At 40.2% G+C, this 23,062-nt stretch overlaps 2 protein-coding genes across 4 annotated transcripts; one reads left to right on the plus strand and one right to left on the minus strand.

Annotated features, from left to right (window-relative positions):
- Window positions 1-1,040: 1,040 nt before the first annotated feature.
- ric8b (RIC8 guanine nucleotide exchange factor B) lies at window positions 1,041-10,849 on the plus strand. Its single transcript, XM_008411440.3, has 10 exons — window positions 1,041-1,269; window positions 2,163-2,210; window positions 2,297-2,926; window positions 3,216-3,310; window positions 3,484-3,634; window positions 4,299-4,394; window positions 5,156-5,300; window positions 5,435-5,579; window positions 5,659-5,778; window positions 8,559-10,849. The coding sequence occupies exons 1-10, from the start codon at window positions 1,186-1,188 to the stop codon at window positions 8,665-8,667; spliced, it is 1,623 nt and encodes a 540-aa protein (XP_008409662.2). The 5' UTR covers window positions 1,041-1,185; the 3' UTR covers window positions 8,668-10,849.
- A 2-nt stretch (window positions 10,850-10,851) lies between these two features.
- LOC103466083 (NAD-dependent protein deacetylase sirtuin-3) lies at window positions 10,852-22,380 on the minus strand. 3 transcript variants are annotated; one of them, XM_008411439.3, is made up of 8 exons: window positions 22,134-22,380; window positions 14,635-14,857; window positions 14,250-14,471; window positions 13,849-14,081; window positions 12,978-13,078; window positions 12,736-12,897; window positions 12,445-12,657; window positions 10,852-11,281 (listed from the first exon to the last, which is right to left on the minus strand). In XM_008411439.3, the coding sequence occupies exons 2-8, from the start codon at window positions 14,847-14,849 to the stop codon at window positions 11,117-11,119; spliced, it is 1,311 nt and encodes a 436-aa protein (XP_008409661.1). In that variant the 5' UTR covers window positions 14,850-14,857; window positions 22,134-22,380; the 3' UTR covers window positions 10,852-11,116. The 3 variants fall into 3 exon arrangements, with proteins under 3 accessions (XP_008409661.1, XP_008409660.1, XP_081464199.1); XM_008411438.2 differs by having other exon boundaries at window positions 22,130-22,379; XM_081608073.1 differs by lacking the exon at window positions 22,134-22,380 and adding an exon at window positions 15,817-15,998.
- Window positions 22,381-23,062: the final 682 nt, after the last annotated feature.

Consider the following 23,062-nt stretch of genomic DNA (forward strand, 5'->3'; position numbering starts at 1 on the left):
TGAACATTTCTTTTAAACGTAATAAATTATAGTGCAGTAAAAACAACTGAAACGCATTAAAATGTAGCTTCCACAAACAATCACTTCTTAAAAGTTTCTAGAATGTAAGACGATCTTCACCTATTTCATTTATTTGTGTGATTTCAGAGCTGCTACATTAAAGGAACATTATCTCAGCTCCCATCAAAGCTCTTCATCTCTTAATACTTGTATTTTTTTAAATGTACTATTTTTCATATCTGCAAAAGTCCTGACTTGTATTACTGTCAAAACTCTAGTTTTTCCATTTATATATTACCATTGTCTTATTAACCTGTGTGTTTCACCTCACTTTGCTCTTGATATTCAAGTACCATTCTATGATTGCATTGCTTATGGCAGCAAAGTATTTTTGCTCTTCACTTTCTGACAGTTGATATGATACATAACAATGTCAACAAAGTATTATTTCTACAACTAGGAGAACCTGGTTAGTATCTCAAAAGCTTAAAAATTACATTAAAAACTACCAGAAAGCTCAAAGGAGTTGAAAAGAGGCTTCAGGGATGCAGAGCAGGATGAAAACACAGAGGGAAAACCATCCAACAGTCAACCTAAACTTGGCTTTCTAACCACACAGCAGAGATTAAAAAAGGAGCTGCAAGAGCAAATGAGGAGGATTAGTATTGCATGGAAAAAACACTGATGGTGAACTGAGCTGTAAGAACGTCACAACAGACTGTCATAAAGTAACAAACTTCAGTTAGAGGCATCTTAAGGTTTGTTGCAATACTGACTGGTACAGAAGATACTTCCTGCCCAATGTATCAACATCCACAACAAGTCTTTGAAGTTACTTGAGATATATGAGCTACAACATTTAATTTCACTCTGGGAGAAACAAAATTGAATCCTAAGAATCCACTGCGATACATTCATCTAAACTCCAATCAATAAAATCTAAAATATCTATAAAAATAATAATAAAAAAATACACTTTTTTTGTAATAAATGAATATTAACTAAGTTAGCAGACTGTTGAGCAGCGTGTAGTTTCTAACAGCAGTGTGACTTAGGCTGCAGGTGGAGGCGGTCAGGGGAGTCTCCCTGCTCTCAGCGGCTCTATGACACCACCTTAGCCTGACAGCTAGCACTGGCAACGTCCCAACCAAGCTAGCGGTCCGTGTTTCACACAGTCTCCACATCATGGATCTTAACGGCATTCTGTCCCAGCTTGAAAGTGCTAACGAAGAGGACACGGAGAAGCTTTTACATCGGTACAGTGAAGAGGTGAGCCAGCGGCTTGGTCAGATGTTATTCAACCAAAGCAAACAAGCAGCTAAAGCTAGATAGCGAGCTAGCTTTGAGTTAGCTTTACATCTTGAGTTGCTAGCTGAGCTGAGATGTGACGTGTGCTCTGTCAAATCACTTTTAATCTTTACTCAAACCGCATCGTGTCTGGGAACGAACAAAACGAACAGAAAAATGCTAAAAAAGAAACCAACAACAACAACAACCACCCAGTTGTAGTTGATATGCTGCCTGCCAACAAGATGAGAGACTTTATGTTTCTAATGCAAATCTGTGACAGGAGTACTGTTTACGTTCAATACAGCTCATAAATAACAAGGCAACAGAGATCAACGAATCAGCCTAAAAACACGAAACAGATCAAAACGACAACAGTAAAAATTGAAACGACATATTCAAAGAAAATGCTAAAAAGCTAGCTAACAAAAGTTGAGACATGATAGAAATAAACTTATAGTATTTTGTAACCTTGGTGAAAAAGCTGCTGTCATCAATACAGTGTTCAGTCTTTATTTATAGGAGCCAACAGTTTTTAGGGAGTTTGATCCAGAGCTGAAAAAAGACAGAAACCAAAGTCTGACTCCCTGTTTATTTTGGTGCTAACATTGAGAACACACATCTGAACAACAACTCAGAAATACGTTTAGACCCAAGAACAAGAAGACTTAAATTAATGCCATTTGTGCACGAACAGGATATAATCAGGCAGCCAGAACAGTGATGTGATCCATTTTCCTGGTTTTGGTCTGGACTCCGGCAGCAGCATTTTGGACAGAGAGTAAAGGGGAAATTAAGAAGCAGTGATTATATATTGCAGAGTAATTGAATTCTCAAATATAAGTGAAGAGAAATAAAACCTTTTTTAATTTCAGAACACTCAGACCTTCACGTTTAACCAAAAAGAAGAAGCCCTGCGGAGTGTGAGTAGATCCCGGCGGCGCATGTTATTACTCGATAATCTTGTACAGCGATGACATTCTTCCTCCCTGTCTATCTTGTAATTCAGAAACTCTGTCAGAGTGTGCTGACGGTTCTTGGGAGACGGGTGCGGCCCAGCTGCCAGAAGACGTGTCTGGAAACGCTCCGCATCCTGTCCAGAGACAAGCGTGTGCTGGGGCCTGTAGCCACCAGGGAGGGCATGCTGGTTCTGACGGGGTTGGCGATGCTGTGTACCGGACAGGAAGGCGAGGATAAACAGGAAACCACTCAGGATGCTTTACAGTCTGAGGAGGAGAAGAGGGTGGTGGTGGAGGCCCTGAAGTGCCTTTGCAACGTTGTGTACAACAGCGCTGCGGCTCAGCAGGTGTGTGTGGACATCCAGCTGGTTCACAGCCTCTGTGCCAGCCTGCGCTTCGCCCGTACGTGGCAACACGAGGTGGGCCTGTTCGTCCTGCGCCTGTTCTTCCTGCTGTCCGCCCTGCGCCCTGATCTGAGGGGAATACTCAGGAAAGACTGTCACGCTGTGAGACTGCTGTCGGAGGTTCTGGAGCACACTCTGGACGTTCGCTGGGTCGGCACCTATGAGGCGGCTCGACCAGACCCGCAGGCTCTGCCCCTGCCCACAGAGAACAACGAGCGAGCCATGGAGGCCCTTAAAGCCTTGTTCAACCTCACTCTCTCAGAAAGTCGGAACGAGGTGAGGATGCCATGACTCTGATTCGCAGTTACGGTACAGGGGTCAACATCTGGGTTTCTGTTCAAATCGCTACACGAAAAGCTATAGATACATTTTCCAATTTCTCACTTTTGTGGCGTTTTGGCAAGGACATTTTTAATGAAGCCAATTTTAATTTTAACATTTCTTGATACCACTTGTTGCATCTTGTTTTGCTTTCCATTAAGAATCTTTTACATTCTTCTTCTTATTATCTGTTTCTTTAGGTTTTAATTATGCAATAATTTATTTTTTTTTTGCGTTTTTACAGGAGGACAACCACCAGTTCCGACTCCTAGCTGCTGTCCTGCGTCATCTGCTGATGCTGAAAACAGAGACAGAGGAGAAAACAGAGGAAGTTCACAGGTAGGAATCTGTAAAATGGGCCAAACGGCTGCTAAGAACAGGACAAACCCAACCCAAACCACCATCATATTAAAAAAAAAAAAAAAAGATTATTCACTTAATAATTGTCTTAAGCATCTGACTTTACTTTTCTAATCTTGCTGTAAAAATGCTGCTGCGTGTTCCTGCTTCAGCCACACCGTCAACCTGCTGAACAACCTGCCTGCTTCCTGCCTGGATGTGCTGATCGATATGCCGGTCCAGGGAGGCGTGGAGGAGTACGGAGGGAAAAACATGGACGCAGTTCAGGTGTTGCTGGACTTCATGGAGAGGAGAATCGACAAGGTAAAGACGACCTTTAGGAGCAACGAGGGGAGGGCTCTGGTGAGGGTCATTTTTACAGTTTATGTCTGAAAAACTCACTAATATTAACTTTTTACAATGAGATCCAGGATGGCAAGTTGGATGTGCAATTAACACAGCATTGATAATTGTTTAATTGTTCCCAGCTGTGACAAAACATTTATTCTGTTACATATTTCATCATAATTGCTTCCTGCAAAGAAACACACAGATATGAAGTTATTCCTGCACAGAGTAATATTCCTCTGATCTGGCTGCTTGTTGACCAGATGCAGTTTGTTGAAGACATTAGACATTTCCAGCTAACTGCATTAAGTTGCTTCATAAAGCATGTTGTGGTTACGTCCGTTATGTTGCTCTTTGAGCGCTAAAGGCTGCGCAGCTGTCTGGTTTTGTAACTTTAGCTTTATCTAAAGTTACAAAGCAGGATTAGGATTAGGGTCCACACTTTTAAATTAAAAGAACATTGTTCAAGAACATTTATTTGATCTTTTGGTTACCAAAGTTGCATTGATCCCAGCTGTAGTTTCTGTAACAGTTTCCAAAAATAAATGCCAATTATTTTGTGTGTATTATGATGGTAAGACGCACAGTTTCTTTCGGTCTATGATGTGACTCGTTTGCCGTCTCGTGTCGCTTCACAAAGGGCTCCAACTACAAAGAGGGTCTGACTCCAGTGCTCAGCCTGTTGACTGAGGGATCCAGGTGCCACAGAGAGATCCGCAGATACATCAAAACTCAGGTAAAGCTGCAAACAGGGGCTGCAGCTAACCATTATTCTAGTAGTTGAATATTCTGTTGATTGCAATCAATTAATTAGATTTTTTTTTTAAATTGGCCTAATCTGCAGATTTTCCATTACTTAAACTTATTTTATACAATATTAAAAACACATATAAAATGCAAATAAACACTTTAATTCATTTTTTAAAATAAGAATTGCCTACAATACAATAACATGGTATTACTTTGGTGAACACTTGATCATTTGTACCATCTGCAGCTAAAAAATACTTCTAACATCAGCATGTGAAAAGCTCGGCCCTTTCTGCTGAACTTACGGCTTATCTAATGATTTTGAGTGACCAATTAAAACTTGGATGGAAAACGATGCATATTAAGAGTTTTTTTGTGTTAAATTTAAAGGAGGTGAAGCTAAAACTGAGCCACTGGAGAAGTTTTGGGTAGAACATATTTACAAACAAAGATGGTTTTTCATCTTAAATGCAACATCTGTATATTTTTGTACAGTTTTTGCTTAATTATTGCTCTGATTGTGTAGTTCTTTCAGAAAATGTCCTTATTTTAAGAGTTTGTATGCGCCATTTAACAATTTTTTAATAACTAAATCAGATGTCGGTTATTTCGATAATCAATTAATCATGATCAATCTAATTCATTGCTTCCCTCTTACTGCAAGCCAATCAGAAACAGCCAGTGTTGATATCTATATCTGCTGAGGATTCCTTGGCAATGTTACATAGAAACTGTTGTGCGTTGTAGGTACTTCCTCCGCTGAAGGACGTGAAGAACAGGCCCGAGGTGGGCACCACCATCAGAAACAAGCTGGTGCGCCTCATGACGCACGTGGACATGGGCGTGAAGCAGACGGCCGCAGAGTTCCTGTTTGTCCTCTGCAAAGAAAGCGGTGAGTGAAGGAGAGCCAGACGCGTCGGGCGCAGCGACTCGGCGCAGGACGTGTGAGACCGCGGCTGTGACATTTATGCCTGGTTTTGGTTTTTGAAATATTAATCAGTTCGCATGTGTGACGTCGCCTTTTAGTGGACAATCTTTTGAAGTACACGGGATACGGAAACGCAGCCGGACTCCTGGTGGCTCGGGGGCTTCTGGCCGGCGGGAGAGGAGAGACGGAGTACTCTGAAGACGAAGACTCGGATACGGATGAGTATAAATCCGCCAAACCTTTGTGAGTTTCTCGGGCTCGCGTCATTCCGAGAAAGTAGTTTGCAGATGTAGATTAGGCTTTTTGATGTTTATATTTCCAGCATTAACCCCATTACTGGTCACGTGGAGGAGCCGATGCCGAACCCCATCGAGGAGATGACGGAGGAGCAGAAGGAGTATGAAGCTAAGAAACTGGTCGACATGTTTGACAAGCTGTCAAGGTGAGACTCTGAAGCAAAACGGGGATTTGGCGCTGCTAAAAGCTTCGTTTAAAAAGCAGGAAAGGTTCGGTTTTAAAGATACGACGGATGACTGATGGAGATATGTGCAAAGTCCCTAAAATGTAGAGTTGCTATGGAGACCTAGTGAGCTCTAGAGGCCATGAAAAGTAGCAGATGAAGATGTTAAGAATGACTTCAAAAATGTTTTTATTGTGAACACATGTTACTTTAAAGCTCTTTACACATTTTACCTGGAGAGCCAGTAATTGTTCAGGACATCAGAAAATATTGTTTTTGTTTCTCCTCCCACCAGTTTGACTCAGTTTAACTCTTTAGCTCCTGCATGATCTGTGGAGAAAACGCGTCCGCAGAATTAGATGCAATATTAGATGAGATATTTTTCTCTTGCAGTGCTTCAGCTTAGTAAGTAAGCTGATGTAATCTGGTAAAATTCTCCTCTCCCATGAATAGAAGCTTCCCATAAATGCTAATGAATAATGATAATTTTTGTAAATATTTGACCTGCTGATTTTGATTTTAGCCCGTTCACATTCCCTAAAATATGAGAAGACAGAAAGCTTCCAACCGAAAGATAATAAATCTAGCAGTAATATCTATAGTGGTTATTTAAATCTGTAGAAGAGGTGAGGAATGCTGCTGTGAGAGAGCAGTGGCTCTAAATCTGTTTTACAGACATTTTAAACTGTCTTGAAGAGCTCAGATTAGCAATTAGCTCATTAATAAAACAGCAGACAAAAAGCAAAAGCTAATAAAGGTTAAAACAGACCAACTTCGCTGTGCCGTGTTCGGCCTTCCTGTTATCTGCTAAATCTCTTGCTCTCTGTTTCTCTTCCGTGACCTTTAACATTCTCAACATGCCACACAAAGCACAGCTTCCCTCATGCCTCTGCTTCCTCTGACGTAGATTATTAATGCTATAAAAGGCTACACCTGAGCTCTGTAACATCGTTCATTGTGGACCTGGTAGTACTCAGGTAGTTCACATGATTTTGAAATAAAATCAACAACTTCGGTTCACCGGTTGATTCTTGGTGCTGAAGTGAAGGCAGCTGGACTTCTTCTCTTGTTTCTTGAAAATGTTTCACCTCTCTGAAGCCTTTTGAAGGAGAGGTGAAACAATAGAAGCCAAGTAGGATCGTGATGTTGGTGGCAACATTCAACATTTTTATGCCTTAACAAGCTTCGTTTCTGATGAAAATAGCTGTAAGTTTTAACCAGTTTGCTCGATGGCCTGTAGTTTGAGTAAATATGAAAAAAACAAGTTTTTAATTGGGGAAATTTAGCCTCCATGTAAACATTTTCTGTAGAAACCACATTTAAACTACTGAAATTCAAAAGAACATTTCGACACAAAGGAGAGAGAGAGACGCATGAGGAGGGACGACCGATGTTCCTCCTTTCCTCCTCTTGACTGATCGACTGAGTCTGTTTTGGAGGAGTTGTTTGAAAAGCTCCAGGCTTCTTCTGCGTTTGTGTTGACCTTTTTATTAGCGAGCGGAGGCTAATGTTACCTGCTAAAAGGTGACTGTGAGCTTTCTCCCGGCCAACCAGTTCATCGCGGGAAGAATCTCCCTCTGCCACGCGAGTCTTCAATTAGCCTCTGACTGGCAGCCGTCACATTCAGCAGCGGAAAATAGGAGCTGGCCCGCGCGTCGCTGCAGCATCATTACCTCCACATTAATTATCACCTAATTGGCAAACGCAGTCGGCTTGTTGGCTCCGCTTCCTTTATGTTCTTCATTGAAGTTTTTTTTTTTTTTTTTACCACGCGTCCCGACTCGTGTTGGAGGCGCCAGTCGCTGGCCAGATGAGGAGCAAACCGACACACAGGCGTAAACTAGACGACCCAATTTGGGTGGAACGTGGATGAAGAGGAAGAGACACGGCTGAATAAAAACGGCGACATAAGGGAGGCGACCTCGTCATTGTTGGCCGCGGGGCCATAATGAGACACGTGCAGCCAGAATAAGAAGATTCCTCCTCTGAGGCCGCATCGTCTTTCTTCTCCTTCCAAGGAAAGAGAGAGGTGCTTTTCCATCAGCACAGGTGCTAAGGAGATTGCTCAGCGGCCGGCAGGAATGTGCTCTACTGACAGCACGACTGGTCGTCTAATTAGGACACACACTCCGACCCGTTTACACCTGCCGGGCCCTCCATCACTTCCGAGAAGAAGAAGAGGAGATATTTTGGGGTCTAATTAGGAGCAATGATGTTAAATGTTTGTTTTTATTAAGGCTGTAGGTGATTTATTTATTTATTTTTTATTTTACAACAAATGGGTTGTAAAATGTTTCCCACACTAAATCAAATTTACTTTCAGGAATCTGTCTTTTGTGTTCAAATCTGTCAAATTAACGTTTAAGGATCCTTTTTTAAACTGTTGATGGATAATTCTCAGATGGATCATCTTGGACGGAGCAGTGACACACACACACGCACACACACACACAGTGCAGGTATAATTGGATTAGGATAAAGGGCCAGTGTTGGCTTTGAGGAGATTAGTTTGAGCACTGATCCTGTAATTAAACTGCCACAGGAAGAGAGAGGAAGAGGAGGAGGGAGAGAACGACGGTCAGACAGGGCTGATTGTCATTGAACGGGTGAGGAGAGGGGGTTTGTATGAGGGTCCTCCAGTTTGTGTATGAATAAGGACAAATTCAAGGCCCTCGTTAAGTCTGTCCAGAGACACAAAGAAGCCTGAGCGGAGTTTCAGATTTCTCAGTCCTCTGATTCTTCTCGTTTCTTCCTCTCCACAGGCAAAACGTGATCCGGCCGATGGGCGTCAGGCCGGACGGGACGTTGGCGCCTCTGGAAGAGACGCTCATCTGTCGACCAGAAGAAAACTCTGACACAGACTCTGACTAGTGCGCCACACGTCTGGGCTGCGGTTTCCGGATCTGCGTCCCGATTCTAGAGCTAGTGAAACTGAACTGTGACATGCTGCACTTACACATTTCACATTACGTGTACATGATATGATGTAAAAAAAACCATCCTGGACTCCAGTGATGACCCATAAAGTCCAGCTTGTCACCAACGTGTGTGATAAGAGAGGAGAAAGTAGTTCATTGTGGATTGAGCTGGGAGAGTGACTGTGATGAGTTTAAGTGTAAGATACTGAACCTCTTGGCACATAGTTAGGCATGTTAATGATGGAAAACATGGAGTGCGCCTTTAAGTCTGTCAGGCGTCATTTTTCTGCTTCTTACACGGTTATTGATTTCTTGCAAAAGTACTCGCACCCCTTAAAGTCTCTTTTTGTCAGAACTTAAATCTATTTTACGTGATAGACCGACACAAAGTAGAGCACAACTCCAAAGTTGAAACAAAGATGGGATTTAAAAATGCAACTTAAAATCTGAAGTGTTTTTGTGTCAAACCCCCACTGGTTAATACTTTCTAAAAACTTTTTTTGGCTTCACTTACAGTTGCGAAGTCTTGTGGTGTATTTACCAGCTTCGACCATCACCTGTATGTTTAGGGTCGATGTCTAACTTTGAAGGGGAAGTTCTGGTCGCCTTCAAACAGGATTTACCGTCAGCTCTGACTGAACAGAATAGCATCTGCACAGCATGAAACCGCCACTACTTTGGGGATTGGGGGATGTTAAACTCTTAGTTTCCAAATGAAGGAGGCAGAGTGCCACTTTAATCAGATTTGTATTTGTAAAAGAAAGTATCCTTTTCCCTAAACCTCACAGTTATGCACTATTTTGTGTTGTGATGTAACAAAAAAATACTTTCAAGGGTATAAATACTTTTGCGAGGCACTGTATTTAGTGTTGTGTGGGTGTTTTCTTTGATACAAACTCAATGGGATACGTCTAAAGTGATACTATCTTTTAAATGAATGACTCGACAGGGACTGAAAGTTTGCAGAGAAGATGTGAATAATAAGGAAAATCAGATTTTAGCCTCCTTCTCCATTTCATACCTTCTGTGCCACGACTACAAATTAAGCTTATTTTCCAGATTCTTGTCCTCTGAAATGAAATTAGGTTTTTAACTATTGGAATTCAATCAAGGCTTTTCAGAAAAGATACAATAAATGATCAGATTGGAGCATTATAATTAAAGTATTTAACTATAATGTGAAATGCACCGTTGCCGTCACCGTTAGCAGATACAGGCATTGGACGGATGGAAGTAGGAAGAGTTGGTCCTGAAGGCTCCTGCTGTTACTCAGAGTTCATTTGAGGCCTTTATGGTTACCTGTTGCATCCTTAAGTTATGAAACTCAACTTCTTGCTGGATCGCTTGTTTTTTTTTATTTTTTATTGTGAACACAGATGCCAAGGTTTCAAGTCTTAAAAAAAGAAAAAAATCATTCCTTTTGTTTGTGTTGGTTTGGTTCCTCACATTTATGTTCTGGTACATTTTTAATAAAACACTGGACAGTTAAACCCCTTCTTTGGTTTTAAATTTCGCCGCCCATCCACAGGCACGATGTGACCACTGAAACTTTTTAAATTCAGGCTTGTTAGCTAACAGACATTCGTTTTTTTAAGAAGCTTAGAGGAAAAGAAAAAGCAACTTGATATGTAGTTGCTGAAACACACCTCTTGTGGACTTTATGACTATGAAATATGGAAACTACAATGATTGCCTTTAATCTATTTTACTTTTTTTTGCCAAATCTGTACAATGATCAAATGTTATTTTTGCCCCTGATAGAAAATGTAGAATTTTATACAAATCTTTGTGTGTAAGCCTGACTGCTCTTATGAATTTATAGTAAACTGTTGGTACAGCAACAAGTCCAGTTCCTAAAGATTTTACTGTAACTGAAATGCTTTTAAGCCTCGTCAGATTTTTGTTGTATTTTCTTACCGTTATGTTTTTGTATTTAAACTGTTCAGACTTTCCTTTGTGCTTGTAAGTTATGCTATGTTATTTTTCCAACACATAAATCCTGGGATCCTTTTTAAATTTGCATGAACGTGGGAAGAATATCTTGTTTGCACTTTTTTTGTGTATACTATAGGCAGCACTACTTATTTTGTGAGACTTTTCCACTGAAAAGTTAATAAAAGTGAAGAACAACACTGTCTCCTTTGCAAATAAAAGCATTTATTAAATATTGAACAGTGCATGATTGAGATAAAACAACTTTAATAGCCTCGGACATATAAAATCACTTTGGGGAATATTTACTAGTGTTCTGGATGGAAACTAGATTAACCACCTTATATCTACATATAAACAAAACAAACACTTCACATTGACTATGACAGGTGAAGCAAAACAACCTGCATATTTACAGAGCAGCTGAAATTAATTTCTCCTGAACCGTTGTCGTATTACAGGCTGAGGAGTTATTTGCTTGCTCTGGAAGACGCAGAGCTTTTGCTGTCCGTTTCTGAGTCTGTATCCTCGCTGCAGCTTCCTTCAGCTCCTGGTCTGGAGGCCTGCATGTCTTCAGTCTCTGATGATGATGATAATGATGATGATGATCCATTGGTTACCACAGGAGGGATGCCCTGCAGGAAGGATTTCATCTCAAATAATCACGTTTATCTCAGTAAACTTTATTAAAAAGTGAAACTTATATTGATTAATTATGGATAACATTAGTTACAGTAAAGGCCCATCATTAAGGGGTTTCTAATAAAAAAAATTGTTGGCATTTTCCATTAATTTTTGCATTAGAGTGGCTCTGGTGCTGCTTTGAGGAAACACAGATTGCTTTAATTTAAGCCTTTGGCTGGTCTTTATTGTTGTGTATCAGAGCTGAACTATAAATCAATAATATCAATAGATAATACGTCTCATAGAATTGTCAATATTAAAAATCATCACCTTTCTAAAATAATGGTTAAGTCAATTTTAGTCAAATGTGACTTTGACCAGAAGAAAAAAAATCACCTCATTTAATTGCCAAAAGATGCTTTAGGCCATTATTTTAGGAAGGTGACACAAAGAATATTTACTGAGCCGAACAGCATTCTGGGATATGTAGGCAGAGGGAAGGCTTTCAAGCTGTTCAACTTCACAACTTAAGATTTTCTATGACAACGGTTTTCAAACCTGGTCCCACTGTCCAGCATGCTTTAGAGCTTGAGAAAAATGCAGTGTGAATGTAAGCTGAATGTTTTAAGTGAAAACTGCAGAAGCGGTTGAAGTCAACTGAAGCAACAGAATAAAGCAAAATCCTACAAAACGCAAATAGAAAAAACTGTAGAAGAGTGAAAACCTTCAGTCAATATCCAAACTACCAGCCAAAGACTATTGGAAATGCGTGCAGAACGCGATTTACAAAGCTAAGAGGGTTTGGAAGTAGGGTTTGCATCAGCATTACATTTAAATAGCTGTACTGAAACGCATATATTATCATTATAAAGTTTATTTGATAGGGACAGACACACATCGACATAGACAAACTGAATAAAACAGCTGTCCCATGTTTGCATCATGGTGCAATTGCAACAGCTAATATGAGCTCTGTGAGCAGATGTTTAATTCAGCAATGCTTATTTCTTAGAAACTGAATTCCAGATTTTTCATTGGCCATAATAATCCAAGTTAACAGAAATAAAACTTAATGTCTATCCGACTGTGTAATTAATCTATTTAAAAGAATTTTGAATTCATTTAATGAAATAAATCAACGTTTTGCTGATGCTGTGTCTCCTGACCAACTCACCGACTTTTCCTGAGTCCTCATCATTTCTTCGATTTCACCGCTCCAGCCAAGGATCTCTGCGAACCTCCTGACCGAGTCCGCCAGATCCTCCAGCTCCATGTGGTCTCCTCTCCGCAGCGGGACCCTCTCGAAGGGGCCCACAGCATGCCGGTTCAGGAGCAGTCGCGGCACAGTGGAGCGCACCGTATTCACCAGGCTAGCAAAAGGCTCGATCTGAAAATAAAAAACTTTATTAAAGATCAGACTCTAAAGGGATGCGATTCTGAGTTTACGAATCAAGTTGAAGCTCACCTTTAAAGAAGTCCCCATAATGATGAGCAGGTCTGCTTTGGGGAAGTCTTTTGTGTGGAGAAAATATTTCTGTGGGAGGTCTTCTCCAAAAAACACAACGTCAGGTTTGACAGTAGCGGCGCAGAAGGAGCAGGTGGGGATGTTGTCAGTCATTATAGCAACCTGCAAAACAGACAAAAGAAAACATCACAAGGCCGAATAAATCAGCGGGCAGCGTTTGGCGGGTTGTGGACTTGACGTACTTTAGCCTCCTCGGCAGGATACGGCGTGTAGCACAGGTGGCAGGAAGCTGTGGCAAAACTACCGTGGGCCTCCACGAGTTTGTCTTCAGGGATGCCGCACACTGAGGAGAGGAAGGCCACGTTAAATTACTGAGGCCAAGGCAGAAAATCAAGGCAAGAGGCAGGAGAAAGCAGTTCAAATGAATACTTCGCTTTTTAAAATCACCTTTACTGAGTTATTGTTCTATAAACGAATCTCAGTGGTTTCAAAAAACTACTTCCTTTGTAAATTTCCATGTTTATAAAAGTCAAAGCAATGACTGAACCTCCATATCTTTGAGTCTCTAATGACAGTTTCTATTAATTCATAACAAATTACAACTTAAACTTGAAATGATTAAGAAAATGTGAAACAGTATAAATTTTAGCTTCAAAACAAAAACCTCTTTAATAATGTTTTTAATAAATTACAAACCTGCTTAAATAATGCTGTACATTTATTAATTCAATATATTTAAATGATGCCACACATAAAAACATTGAATACCTAAAAGGAATTTATTCATTAAGTATGTGAATTATAACTGGTAGTTATAAAGAACTGTATTTCTTAAAGATGTTTTTCACTTTTATGTACCTTATAGGTACATGAGGTTATGAAATGTTTTTGGCTTGAAATATAGAATTAGGGAAAACCACAGACTATGAGGAAGAAAGGAGGGAAGAATAAAAGCACAAAAGGACAATTGTGAAAATAAATTGAAAAGAAAAAAAGAGGAAAGATGGAAAGAAGGATGGAAGGTGGGATGGACAACAAAAGCGTAAATGAAGTCTGAGATGGCGTCGGAACGCTGCGGTAGACATTTGGACGTTTGTGTGTGTCCTAACTCGCCTTTCTCCAGCCCATCGATGTTCTGGGTGTACAGCCGGAGCAGCAGACCTTTGTGGTGGAGCATGCGGATGAAGTAGTGGATGTAGTTGGGACGGTGGCAGCCGGGATACAGAGCCTTGGCCAAGGAGAAGAAAGGCTGGGGATCGTTGGAGAAGTAGTCGATGTTGAAAATGGCCTCAGGGTATGGGATGTTGTACTTCTCCAGGTTGGCGTAGAGACCCGTTCCTGGAGTCCTGGAGACAACGTAGAGCTCTCCTCAAGACATGTCATGGAAGTAATCCGAAGAAACAAAGTACGAATAAAAAACAGGATTTAAAAAAACAAAAACTCCACAGCTGAGACCACACTGACGAGGAGTGAAGTCAATAATCAGAAACAGGAAATAAAGGACAGATACGGACCGGAAGTCTGGGATGCCGCTGGGCGTGCTGATTCCCGCTCCTACAACCACCAGTATGTTCTTACAGCGGCCCAGTTTCACAAGCCGAGCCACCGACAACAGGCCGCTCCGGGAAGAAGAGGACTTCACCGGGAATGAAGATGGAACGATCTGGTCAGATGTGGACTCAGAGGACGGACAGACCTGCATGGGAACACTGCCAGCTGTGGACATCGTTGCTTTCCTGCAGGAAAAACAAGAAGGTCCTGGTGTAGTTTACCAAAACACTGACAGGTTTTATTCTTATTTTAGTACCACGACAAAAAATAAGGGGAATAAATCCAGTATTACTCCTGTTCTGTTAGTTCTACTTTCAAAGCGTGAGGCTGCAGGTAGTATGTTTTCACCTTGCAGAGTCCAGTCTGCTCACGTTCATCAGGCTGAGGTCCTGAGCCAGAGCCGAGTCAGGCTGCTTCCTGCGTTGCTTTCCATACGGACCCTGCCACAAGTCCTGGGGTTCTGCAGGTTCTGGATGCCTGGCCTGGGAGCTGGAGCTGCGGGTTGACCTGGTGCCCGGAGGCTGGGGAACTTTTCTATCCCTACTGGGCCTGGACCTGTTCATTCCAATACCTGGTAAAAACGCAAGAACAAGCAGTCCTAGTTTCCATCCAGTTCCTTTATACATTACAGATTCACAACAAAGGTTACCTCTAGCTACTTTCACTTTTAAGAAACCCAGTTCCCAATTAATATTCAGTTAATCTGAACTCAATCCAGTTGAAGTCAGATCTCAGTCTACAGTTTATTCAGGAAAGAGACCCAGCTAAGCAAATTAGCACTGCGCTAGTAGAAAACGAGTACAACTTAATAATGGCATAAAAAGCTCTCTTGGTTGGTTTGTCCAGTAGAGAAAAACAACTTCACACAAACGATCTGGCTTGACATATCTCAGAAGAAAGGAAAATATATATATACATATATAAAAAAAAAAAATCACACATTTAATCCAAACAATATCTCTGTGAGTCGCTCTTCAGAGAATAATTTGTTGGGCTTCTTACGGTTGTTCTTCTGTCATTCTGTGTATTTAGTTTTGTGTTAGAATTATTATTTGTTGCTTTTTGGGTGAAGAACTTTGTCCAACCACAGCTGTTCTCAAATGTGCTACAAAAATACATTTGATCTGATTCTCACCAAGGAGAAGAGCAACACAAAAAGCAAGAGTGCTTTCTATGAGAAAACCCCCCAAAAAGTGCCCTCCAAGAAAAAAAGTGAAAATTTATAGCAACAATAGCTCTGCTGCAGCTTAACACATAAGCACCAGGTCAGTAGTACTTTCTATGGCAAAGTAAAAACCAAGAGCGCACACAAACAAAATGGCAGGACAATTTATTTTAATGTTTTTGTCCTGGAAAGAAATGCGGCTAAACACACAAGTTCTGATCCAGAAGGCAAAGCAAGACTCAAAGATTAAACTTGACATTTTATTTTCCAAACAAACTTGAATTAAAAAGTTTTTTTGATTCACTTTAATAACCTAACAGACTTATTAGATACAAAATGTTTTCAGTCATTTAATTTTCAGTTACCATTCCTCCTCTCCCTCATCTTGTATTTAAAAAGCTGTTACACTGAAATCATCCCGATATCCTTTTCTCCCGAGTCTCTTTACACAGAGGGGAAGCTGAAATGTTTTAAAACTGTCAACAGCCGAACAAAAGCTAATGGCTGCAATATATTTAGCCCCCTCCGCTCCCCATTCTCTCCATAGCTGCTATGCTAATACAGTCCACAGCTGTGGCAGCTTTACTGTTCAGGGAAAGCGGAGCGTAGCGCCGAGAGGTGAAGGGGAGGGATGAGAGTTAAAAACAGGGGTGGGTTGAGGAAAAAGAGAGGAGTTGATAAAAGTCAACACACCCAGCTGGGTGAGCGTGGAAAAGGCGCCCTTACGGCCCCCCAATCACGTTGAGAAAACCAGCTGAGGGTTGCGGGGGCAGAGGAGATAAATGATACATAGGCGAGCTTCAATAAGGACGGAGCCCAAGGAGGAGGGAGAAGGTTCACCTAAAACTATTCCACGCTTTTAAAGAAAGTCGGAAAGACTGAGCAATCCGGCAGAGACAACAAAGAAGTGGACAAAAGGGTTTCAACAAATGAAGCTTTCATGAAACAAACTTGTCTACCTTAAAGGAGACAAGCCACAAAAGATCAGAAAAAGTTAAGAGTAGGGATGTACCGATTGTGGTTTTTTGGCCTATCCTAGATTACCAATCTTAAAAAAGCCTGAGCTGCCGTTTCCGATTTTAGCCGATACTAATCTTTTGTCTAAAATGTCACTAAATATAGTAAGAAAGTCACTGAGTTGGCAACTGTAGGGTGACTATTGTTAACTGCAAACGTGCAGGTATGACCTGGTGTGCCGGTCTCAGTCAAACCTCACAGCAGAGCAACAGAGGACAGTGGTTGATTTTTAGACCTGGGTACTATTACTGAGATAAGATTGGTGGATGAGATCGGCCGATCACCAATCTCCCAAAATTAAGGAAACCATCCACAAGATAAACCAGTGCACTCCTAATTAAAACCCTTCTATTTCAGAAAAATACTTCCACAGTACCACCAGGAAGTATTCACGCCATTTCACATTACCGATCATTCCCGAGTTTTTGTAAAGGCCATTCCTAAGGGATTCAAAACGGAGCTCAGGTGCATCTGATTTCCAAATATCAACCTACAGATGCTTCTGGAGCTTGACTGGAGTCCAGCTGTGGAAAATTTAGTTGACAGGACATAATTTGGAAAAGGAGGCACCTGTCTCTAGTGTCCAACAGCTGACTTTATACAAGATCAGAAACCAGGCAATGAAGCTAGAAAAACGGTCAAAAAAAACATTTTGGCTGCACTGTCATCCCAAAAAGGGCCGTGGTCTTCAGTATTCGGAAATGGAAAACACCTGGAAAGAACCTTCTCTGTATTTAACTGGGCCAAACTGAGTAGACAATGAAGGAAAGATGACCAAGAACCTTTATAACCAAAAAGGTTCTAGGTTGCTGACATGGAGCTCCAGTGTTTCTTTCAGAGGTCAACCATTGTTAATTCATTCCACCAATCAGGAGTTCACAGCAGAAGAAACTCATTAAAGGGCACATGTGGCCACCCACTTTAATTTGACCAAAACCCACCATAGGTATGGAAGGACCCTAAAAAGACAAATTTATCTGATGTGATGAACTAAAAAAGGTGTCATGTATGGAGAACACTAGTCACTAGTACCATATATGATACGATTATCAGCAACATCGGCCAGCCCAAGAGTTTGGTGATTAGTGTCTAAAGACAGATTTGCCAAGAGAACTAAGGCGATGATTAATCTTCTTTTACGATAATGACCTGAAGCACAGAGCAAAGGTGACAAAGCAGACTGGACATATTTGAGTTGTGTGAGCCAGTCAGAGCCTGGACTTGAATACAATTCTCTGGAAAGAGCTAAAATGGCCGTCTACTGACTGTTCCCATTTAGCCTGACAGCTTAAGAAGATCTATAGGTTTGCAAAGATGGTAGAGACAAACCCAAGAAGACTCGAGGCTGGAATTGCTCCCAAAGACGCTTTGACAACATTTTAACCCAACGCCGATAAAGCTATTTTAGAATAGAAAATCTAGACCAAGTTAAGGGATGTGAAAAGTCTATTAGATAAAAGCCTCAATGCTAGAAAACCCTAATTTAATTATATCAAACTCAGTTTTTAGAAAGTTATTTATTGAGCTTAAAACAGATAAATCTCGCGTTTAAGAAATAGAAGAGACAACCATCCCAATTCACTTTCATTTAAAGTCCTCAATCTTTTTTCCTCCTTTAAGACTGAAGCCCCTGCGTTACTAGAGCCCCCTCCAGCCCCTTCACATCCTACAGAACTATTAAAAACAGTAGGAGGGTGAGGGTCTCTGCTTTTGTCTGGTCTGGTCTCAAAAAGACACTGCTGAGTACAGGCAATAAATCACAGGCCCAGTTATTAAGGTTTCTCACAGATGGTGAGAGCTACCATCACACAGCATCTTAACAGGACAAATACCTTCTCCAAGTATGGTCGCAGTTGGATAAGTTGAATTTCTTTTAGTTTGCACGAGCACAAAAGTAATTTTTTTTTTTGTAAATACAATTGTTCAGAACGTCTGATATGCTACCATTTTATTAGATAAATCTCTAAATGTCTGCAGATGCTGTTATTATTCTTTAATGACAAATAAATCCTTGTATAAATGACAAAGGGCATTATGCGGATTTAGAAGCCCCCCCTCCTTGCTTGCCCTTTCACACTACTTGCTCTCGCAGATCTCCCAGATCGAAAATCTGCGTGTCCCATAACAGGACCACCAGGATAGCGGCTGCTCATACGAGGGGATACAGTTATCTAATTAAGAGCGCCTCACAACACTGGGAACACCTCAGTGATCACCTTCAAAACTACCCCACCCCATCTCCTCCACTAAAAAGTCATGCTGTCTGGTAATCCTTTCAAAATGCTGGAGGCTCAGACCAAAGGCCAGAAGCCGGCAAGAGAAAGTGGGCAACAAGTTGGTGCTAAAGCAACAAAGACAAAGCTAACAGGGTGAAACCGGAGAACGCTTTAAGCAAATCCTGATGTGTTTACCTAAAAGATACTCAGTAGTATAATTATTAACACTGCATGCAGAGGAAAAAACAATTATTTTAGCAATTGATTACTATTAGCTATTATTCTGACGATTAAGTGGTAAGAAAAAAGGAGAAAATTCGCACATTCTGCAGATTTTTCATTGATCCACTTAAGACCTTTTTATTAAAATTGTAGAAAAACATTAAAAGATGCAAAAAACTAATAATTCAATTCCTATTGAGAAAATAAACATTTTATTGCAGAATTTGACACAGATGAAGCTAAAACTAGGCGCGTGAGAAGTTATGGGTGGAACAGATTTACAGACTTATCTTAAATGCAAAATGTATATATTTTTGAACAGGTTTGACTTAAATCACTGCTCTGATTGTGTTGTTCTGTCAGGAAATGGTACATTTTAGAGTATGTATCCTCCAATTAAGGATGAATCAACTACTAAATTGATAAATCCTTTTTTATACAAGAATTCATCACAATCTTATCATACCATCTTTTTATGCAGATGAAATTTAGGAGATGCACAAGTCAGACTTTTAGTGGCCATTAAACCTTTCTTTTCTTTTCCTTTTGAAAAAACCCACAGTTTTTATCAAAAATTAAAGAATCACAAGACCATTTCCATTATCCCTCAACACTATCTGATTTTTATTGAACTCTAAACAAAATTTAAAGGATACATCATTTGTTGATACCTACAAAGAAAGAATACTTTTCAGTTTTGGTAGATGCAAGCAAATGGTGGATGGATGGTCAAGACTGGTTTGACAACATTTGTTATTATTTTTTTAAACTTTCTGTTGTATGTTTGGCAGAACTTTGCTGGTGGCCTCCACTTTGTAAAGCGCTGAGCATTCATGTCAATTTTTAAGGATTATTTTTATTTATTTATTTCGATATGATAGAAGTATAAAATTACACACATGAACAAGGAAAGCAAAAGACATATTTTTGTACAATAATCTTAACTTGCTCGAAAAGGAGCAGGAAGAAGAAAGAAACTTATGAACTCCAACCCCATAAACTCATACAATATTTTCAGATGAACCCTCATTATTTTGATGGGGGAAAAAAAAAAAAATCATCCTTGTAAAGTCATTACAAGGATGATTTTAGTGCAACTTTACTCCGATTCCACTTTCTGCAACTTGTTGCAGAAAGGTTTAAAGAGAAACAGCTAAAATGTGGAGCTGGAGTCTGTGAGCCCAGCTCAGCTGCATCTTAAAGCAGGTTTGGCTAAGTTTAATGAGGTGCTTTTCTGCTGCAACCCCAGCATTTAACCCTCCACTCACAGAGGAGTCGAGGACGGCCAACTTTGATCTCCCCCCGTACCCCCAGCCCGGGGGACAACGACCAGCAGCCTGGTCGCCATGGAAAGCTCTTCATTACTTTGCTGAAGAGGCAACGGCTCTGTGTTCTCCCTCCCCACCTGCTCACTAATGACATATCACTCTGTGTAGCATCTTTGTTGGCCTCTCTATTGACACAAAGCGCTGAGTCCTAATTTGTGTTAGGATGTTGTTTGCTCACACACAGAGGAAGGTGGGTGGCGGCGGGGTTAAACTGGCCCAGTGGGTCGATGGCTAAGTAATGACTTGTCTTGTTGCCCCTCAAAAGACACACTAGCACTTAATTAATAACATATCAGAAATCAATGTTAATTCTCTCAAGGTGTAAGACAAGAGAATAAAATTCTCTAGCAAATTCCAACTTTAAGTACTCTTGACGAGTAATTATCCAGTCGATCTTGTTGCAGAAGATAAAGAGTAGAAGTGATGTTTATGATGATACTCTTTAAAAATACTACACACACTTTTCCCGTTTACATACAAACATATGTGAAGGGAAAAATCTTCACTTGGAGAATTAAAATGCTGCATTTCCTCAACTAACATGAGTTTTTTTTTTTTTATAAAATGTAAACAAGCAGTACATGAGTTATTACCAATTACAATATTCAACCATGTCTCAATATTATAAATGTGTAAAACTTTTCTAGATCCTGAACAAAAACAAAAGCATGCCGAGTGTCTGCAGTGTAAGCCCACACTGACACCTGCTGGTAGTTTAAGGTCATTACATAAAAACTGTTCAATTCTGAGGAAGCCTAACATGAAAAAAAAAGAACATTTATTCAAATACATAAATTAAACTAACAACTACATAAAATAATTTACTGACCACACAATGGTCGGCTTGTATTAGATTGTTAGCCATAAGTGAGTTTACTGCTAACTATCAGTTAACTTTCCTTGCCATCTCTAATGATAAATTCTGGTCAATGTTCACAATTAAATTTAAAAATATTTTATTAATCCCAAAGGGAACGTTATCGTTGTAGTGCCTTGAATTATTTACATTTCTTCGGTGGGTCATTGTAGGCGGGGACGGCTGGGGGCAGGAAGGAAGGATATAAGGAAGCAAGGATGGAAAAGACACAAGAAAGGGCAGAAGAGGGAAAAGGAAGTAAACACAAGGAAGGAAAAGGAAGTGAAAAGGAAGGATAGAAGACAAAAAGTGAATGAATACAGGCACAAGAAAAAATGGAGGGAGAAAGAAAACATGCATCCAACAAAGATGGAAAAACAGAGGGCAAGAGACAATGAAAGTAAGCCAACGAAAGGCAAAGACATAAGGAAGAGAAAAAAGAATACAAGAAAGCGAGGACAAAAGAAAAACATGTTATACATTTGGGGGTGGGGGGGATCGAGAAAACACTAATATTTTTCCATACTTCTGTTTTCTCCATATTTTCTGGGGGGGATTTCAATTCTTTTCCAAACTACTCTGATAAACCTGCCCCACAAATTAATTTATGTTTGTCTGTCTGTGAAGAGACATACAGTTTGTTTGATAATTACCCTTTTTTCAAATGAAGTACTTCTGAAAGCTTCAGTTCAGACGTTCTGTGCTTTGAGTCACTTTAAATTATACAAAAAAAACATGTCGTGTCCTGTCCACAGATTTATCACCGATTTATTGACGATTCAGCAAACACTTTTAGCTGTAAGGGTATAACTGCAACAGCAGAATGTTTTTGGTCGCCCCTATAAACTGCACTACAGATACACAATAAGTTAAGTTAACGCTAAAAAAAAATGACAATAAGGAACTGGAGAATTGAATACAATATTTCCCCATTCTTCGGTAAGATGGTGCTGAAATACTTTAAAAGGGTAAACAGGGATTGAAACCTAGACCAATCATAGCTTGGGTTTTTTCCCATTGCGGTGTTACAAGGAGTTACCTGCCTGTCTCCAGATTGCTCGACGAGAGATGCAGGCAGACTGAGCTGCTTCAGCCTGAATGCTTTAACAACCAAACGGAAGCTCACTCAGCGGCTGTGACGCTAAAATCCACAGTGGAACTCCGTCACCTGTGGCGGTCAGGTCAGCAGAATCGGGTTTACTTATTTTAAATTAGTCTGTCTTCCTCTCAGCCACACGCAGGAAAGGAAATCTGCATGGAGTCTAAGTTTTAGGGAGCAGAGGTCTCACTCCGCTGTTTATTCCGTGGACTAAATAAGTCATCAAGAACTAATACAGGCGGGAAACGAGAATGGCGTCACATGGCGCAGTGTTTCCGCTTTTAACACCAATTTCTCAGCGTTTTTCAAATCTAAAAGAGTGGATATGCTTGTTCGTGCATGTCATTCTAATTTGATGATAAACTGATGTTGGATCTTTTGTCAATGTGTTGATCTTAAATAAATAAATGAATAAATGAATGAATGAACAATGATTGCCTTTTAATTCCAGCATGTTGTAAGCAAAATTTCTATACATAATAGATGCAATTTGTGGTGATTTCTGTATCTTATGTGACTCTGACATATTTATAAGACATAAGGAATACAGAATGTAATAAATAAACTTCAGATTCAGATCTACTAAAGAACAGAAAAAAACATAGCAAGAAAGTAGACTCATCTAAAAACCTTGGTTTGTCCAAGGGATACAGAGTCCTACAATAACCTAACATCATTTAGATACCTTAGAAGACATACTTAATTTTACTATATTACTATAATTAAATAAAGATCTAATGGGCAATTTAAAAGTATTTTATATCTCGTTTGGGGATTATTAATGAACCCGATCACATTGTGCCAACCATGGCATTCATGTCTAAGGTTCCAATAACCTATCATAGAAACATTGTTCCCTTGGAATGGTGGAGA

This window comes from Poecilia reticulata, chromosome 6 (genome assembly GCF_904066995.2).
Source record: "Poecilia reticulata chromosome 6, P_reticulata-male-v2, whole genome shotgun sequence".
Classification (NCBI taxonomy): domain Eukaryota; kingdom Metazoa; phylum Chordata; class Actinopteri; order Cyprinodontiformes; family Poeciliidae; genus Poecilia; species Poecilia reticulata.

Coding starts and splice junctions, on each gene's coding strand:
- ric8b (XM_008411440.3), top strand. CDS start 1,186: ATGGATCTTAACGGCATTCTGTCCCAGCTTGAAAGTGCTAACGAAGAG. Junction 5,301..5,434: donor TGTCCTCTGCAAAGAAAGCG/GTGAGTGAAGGA, acceptor GTCGCCTTTTAG/TGGACAATCTTTTGAAGTAC. Junction 5,580..5,658: donor TATAAATCCGCCAAACCTTT/GTGAGTTTCTCG, acceptor TTATATTTCCAG/CATTAACCCCATTACTGGTC.
- LOC103466083 (XM_081608073.1), bottom strand. Junction 14,472..14,634: donor AGCAGACTGGACTCTGCAAG/GTGAAAACATAC, acceptor TTTTTCCTGCAG/GAAAGCAACGATGTCCACAG. Junction 13,079..13,848: donor CATCGATGGGCTGGAGAAAG/GCGAGTTAGGAC, acceptor TCCTCTCCTCAG/TGTGCGGCATCCCTGAAGAC.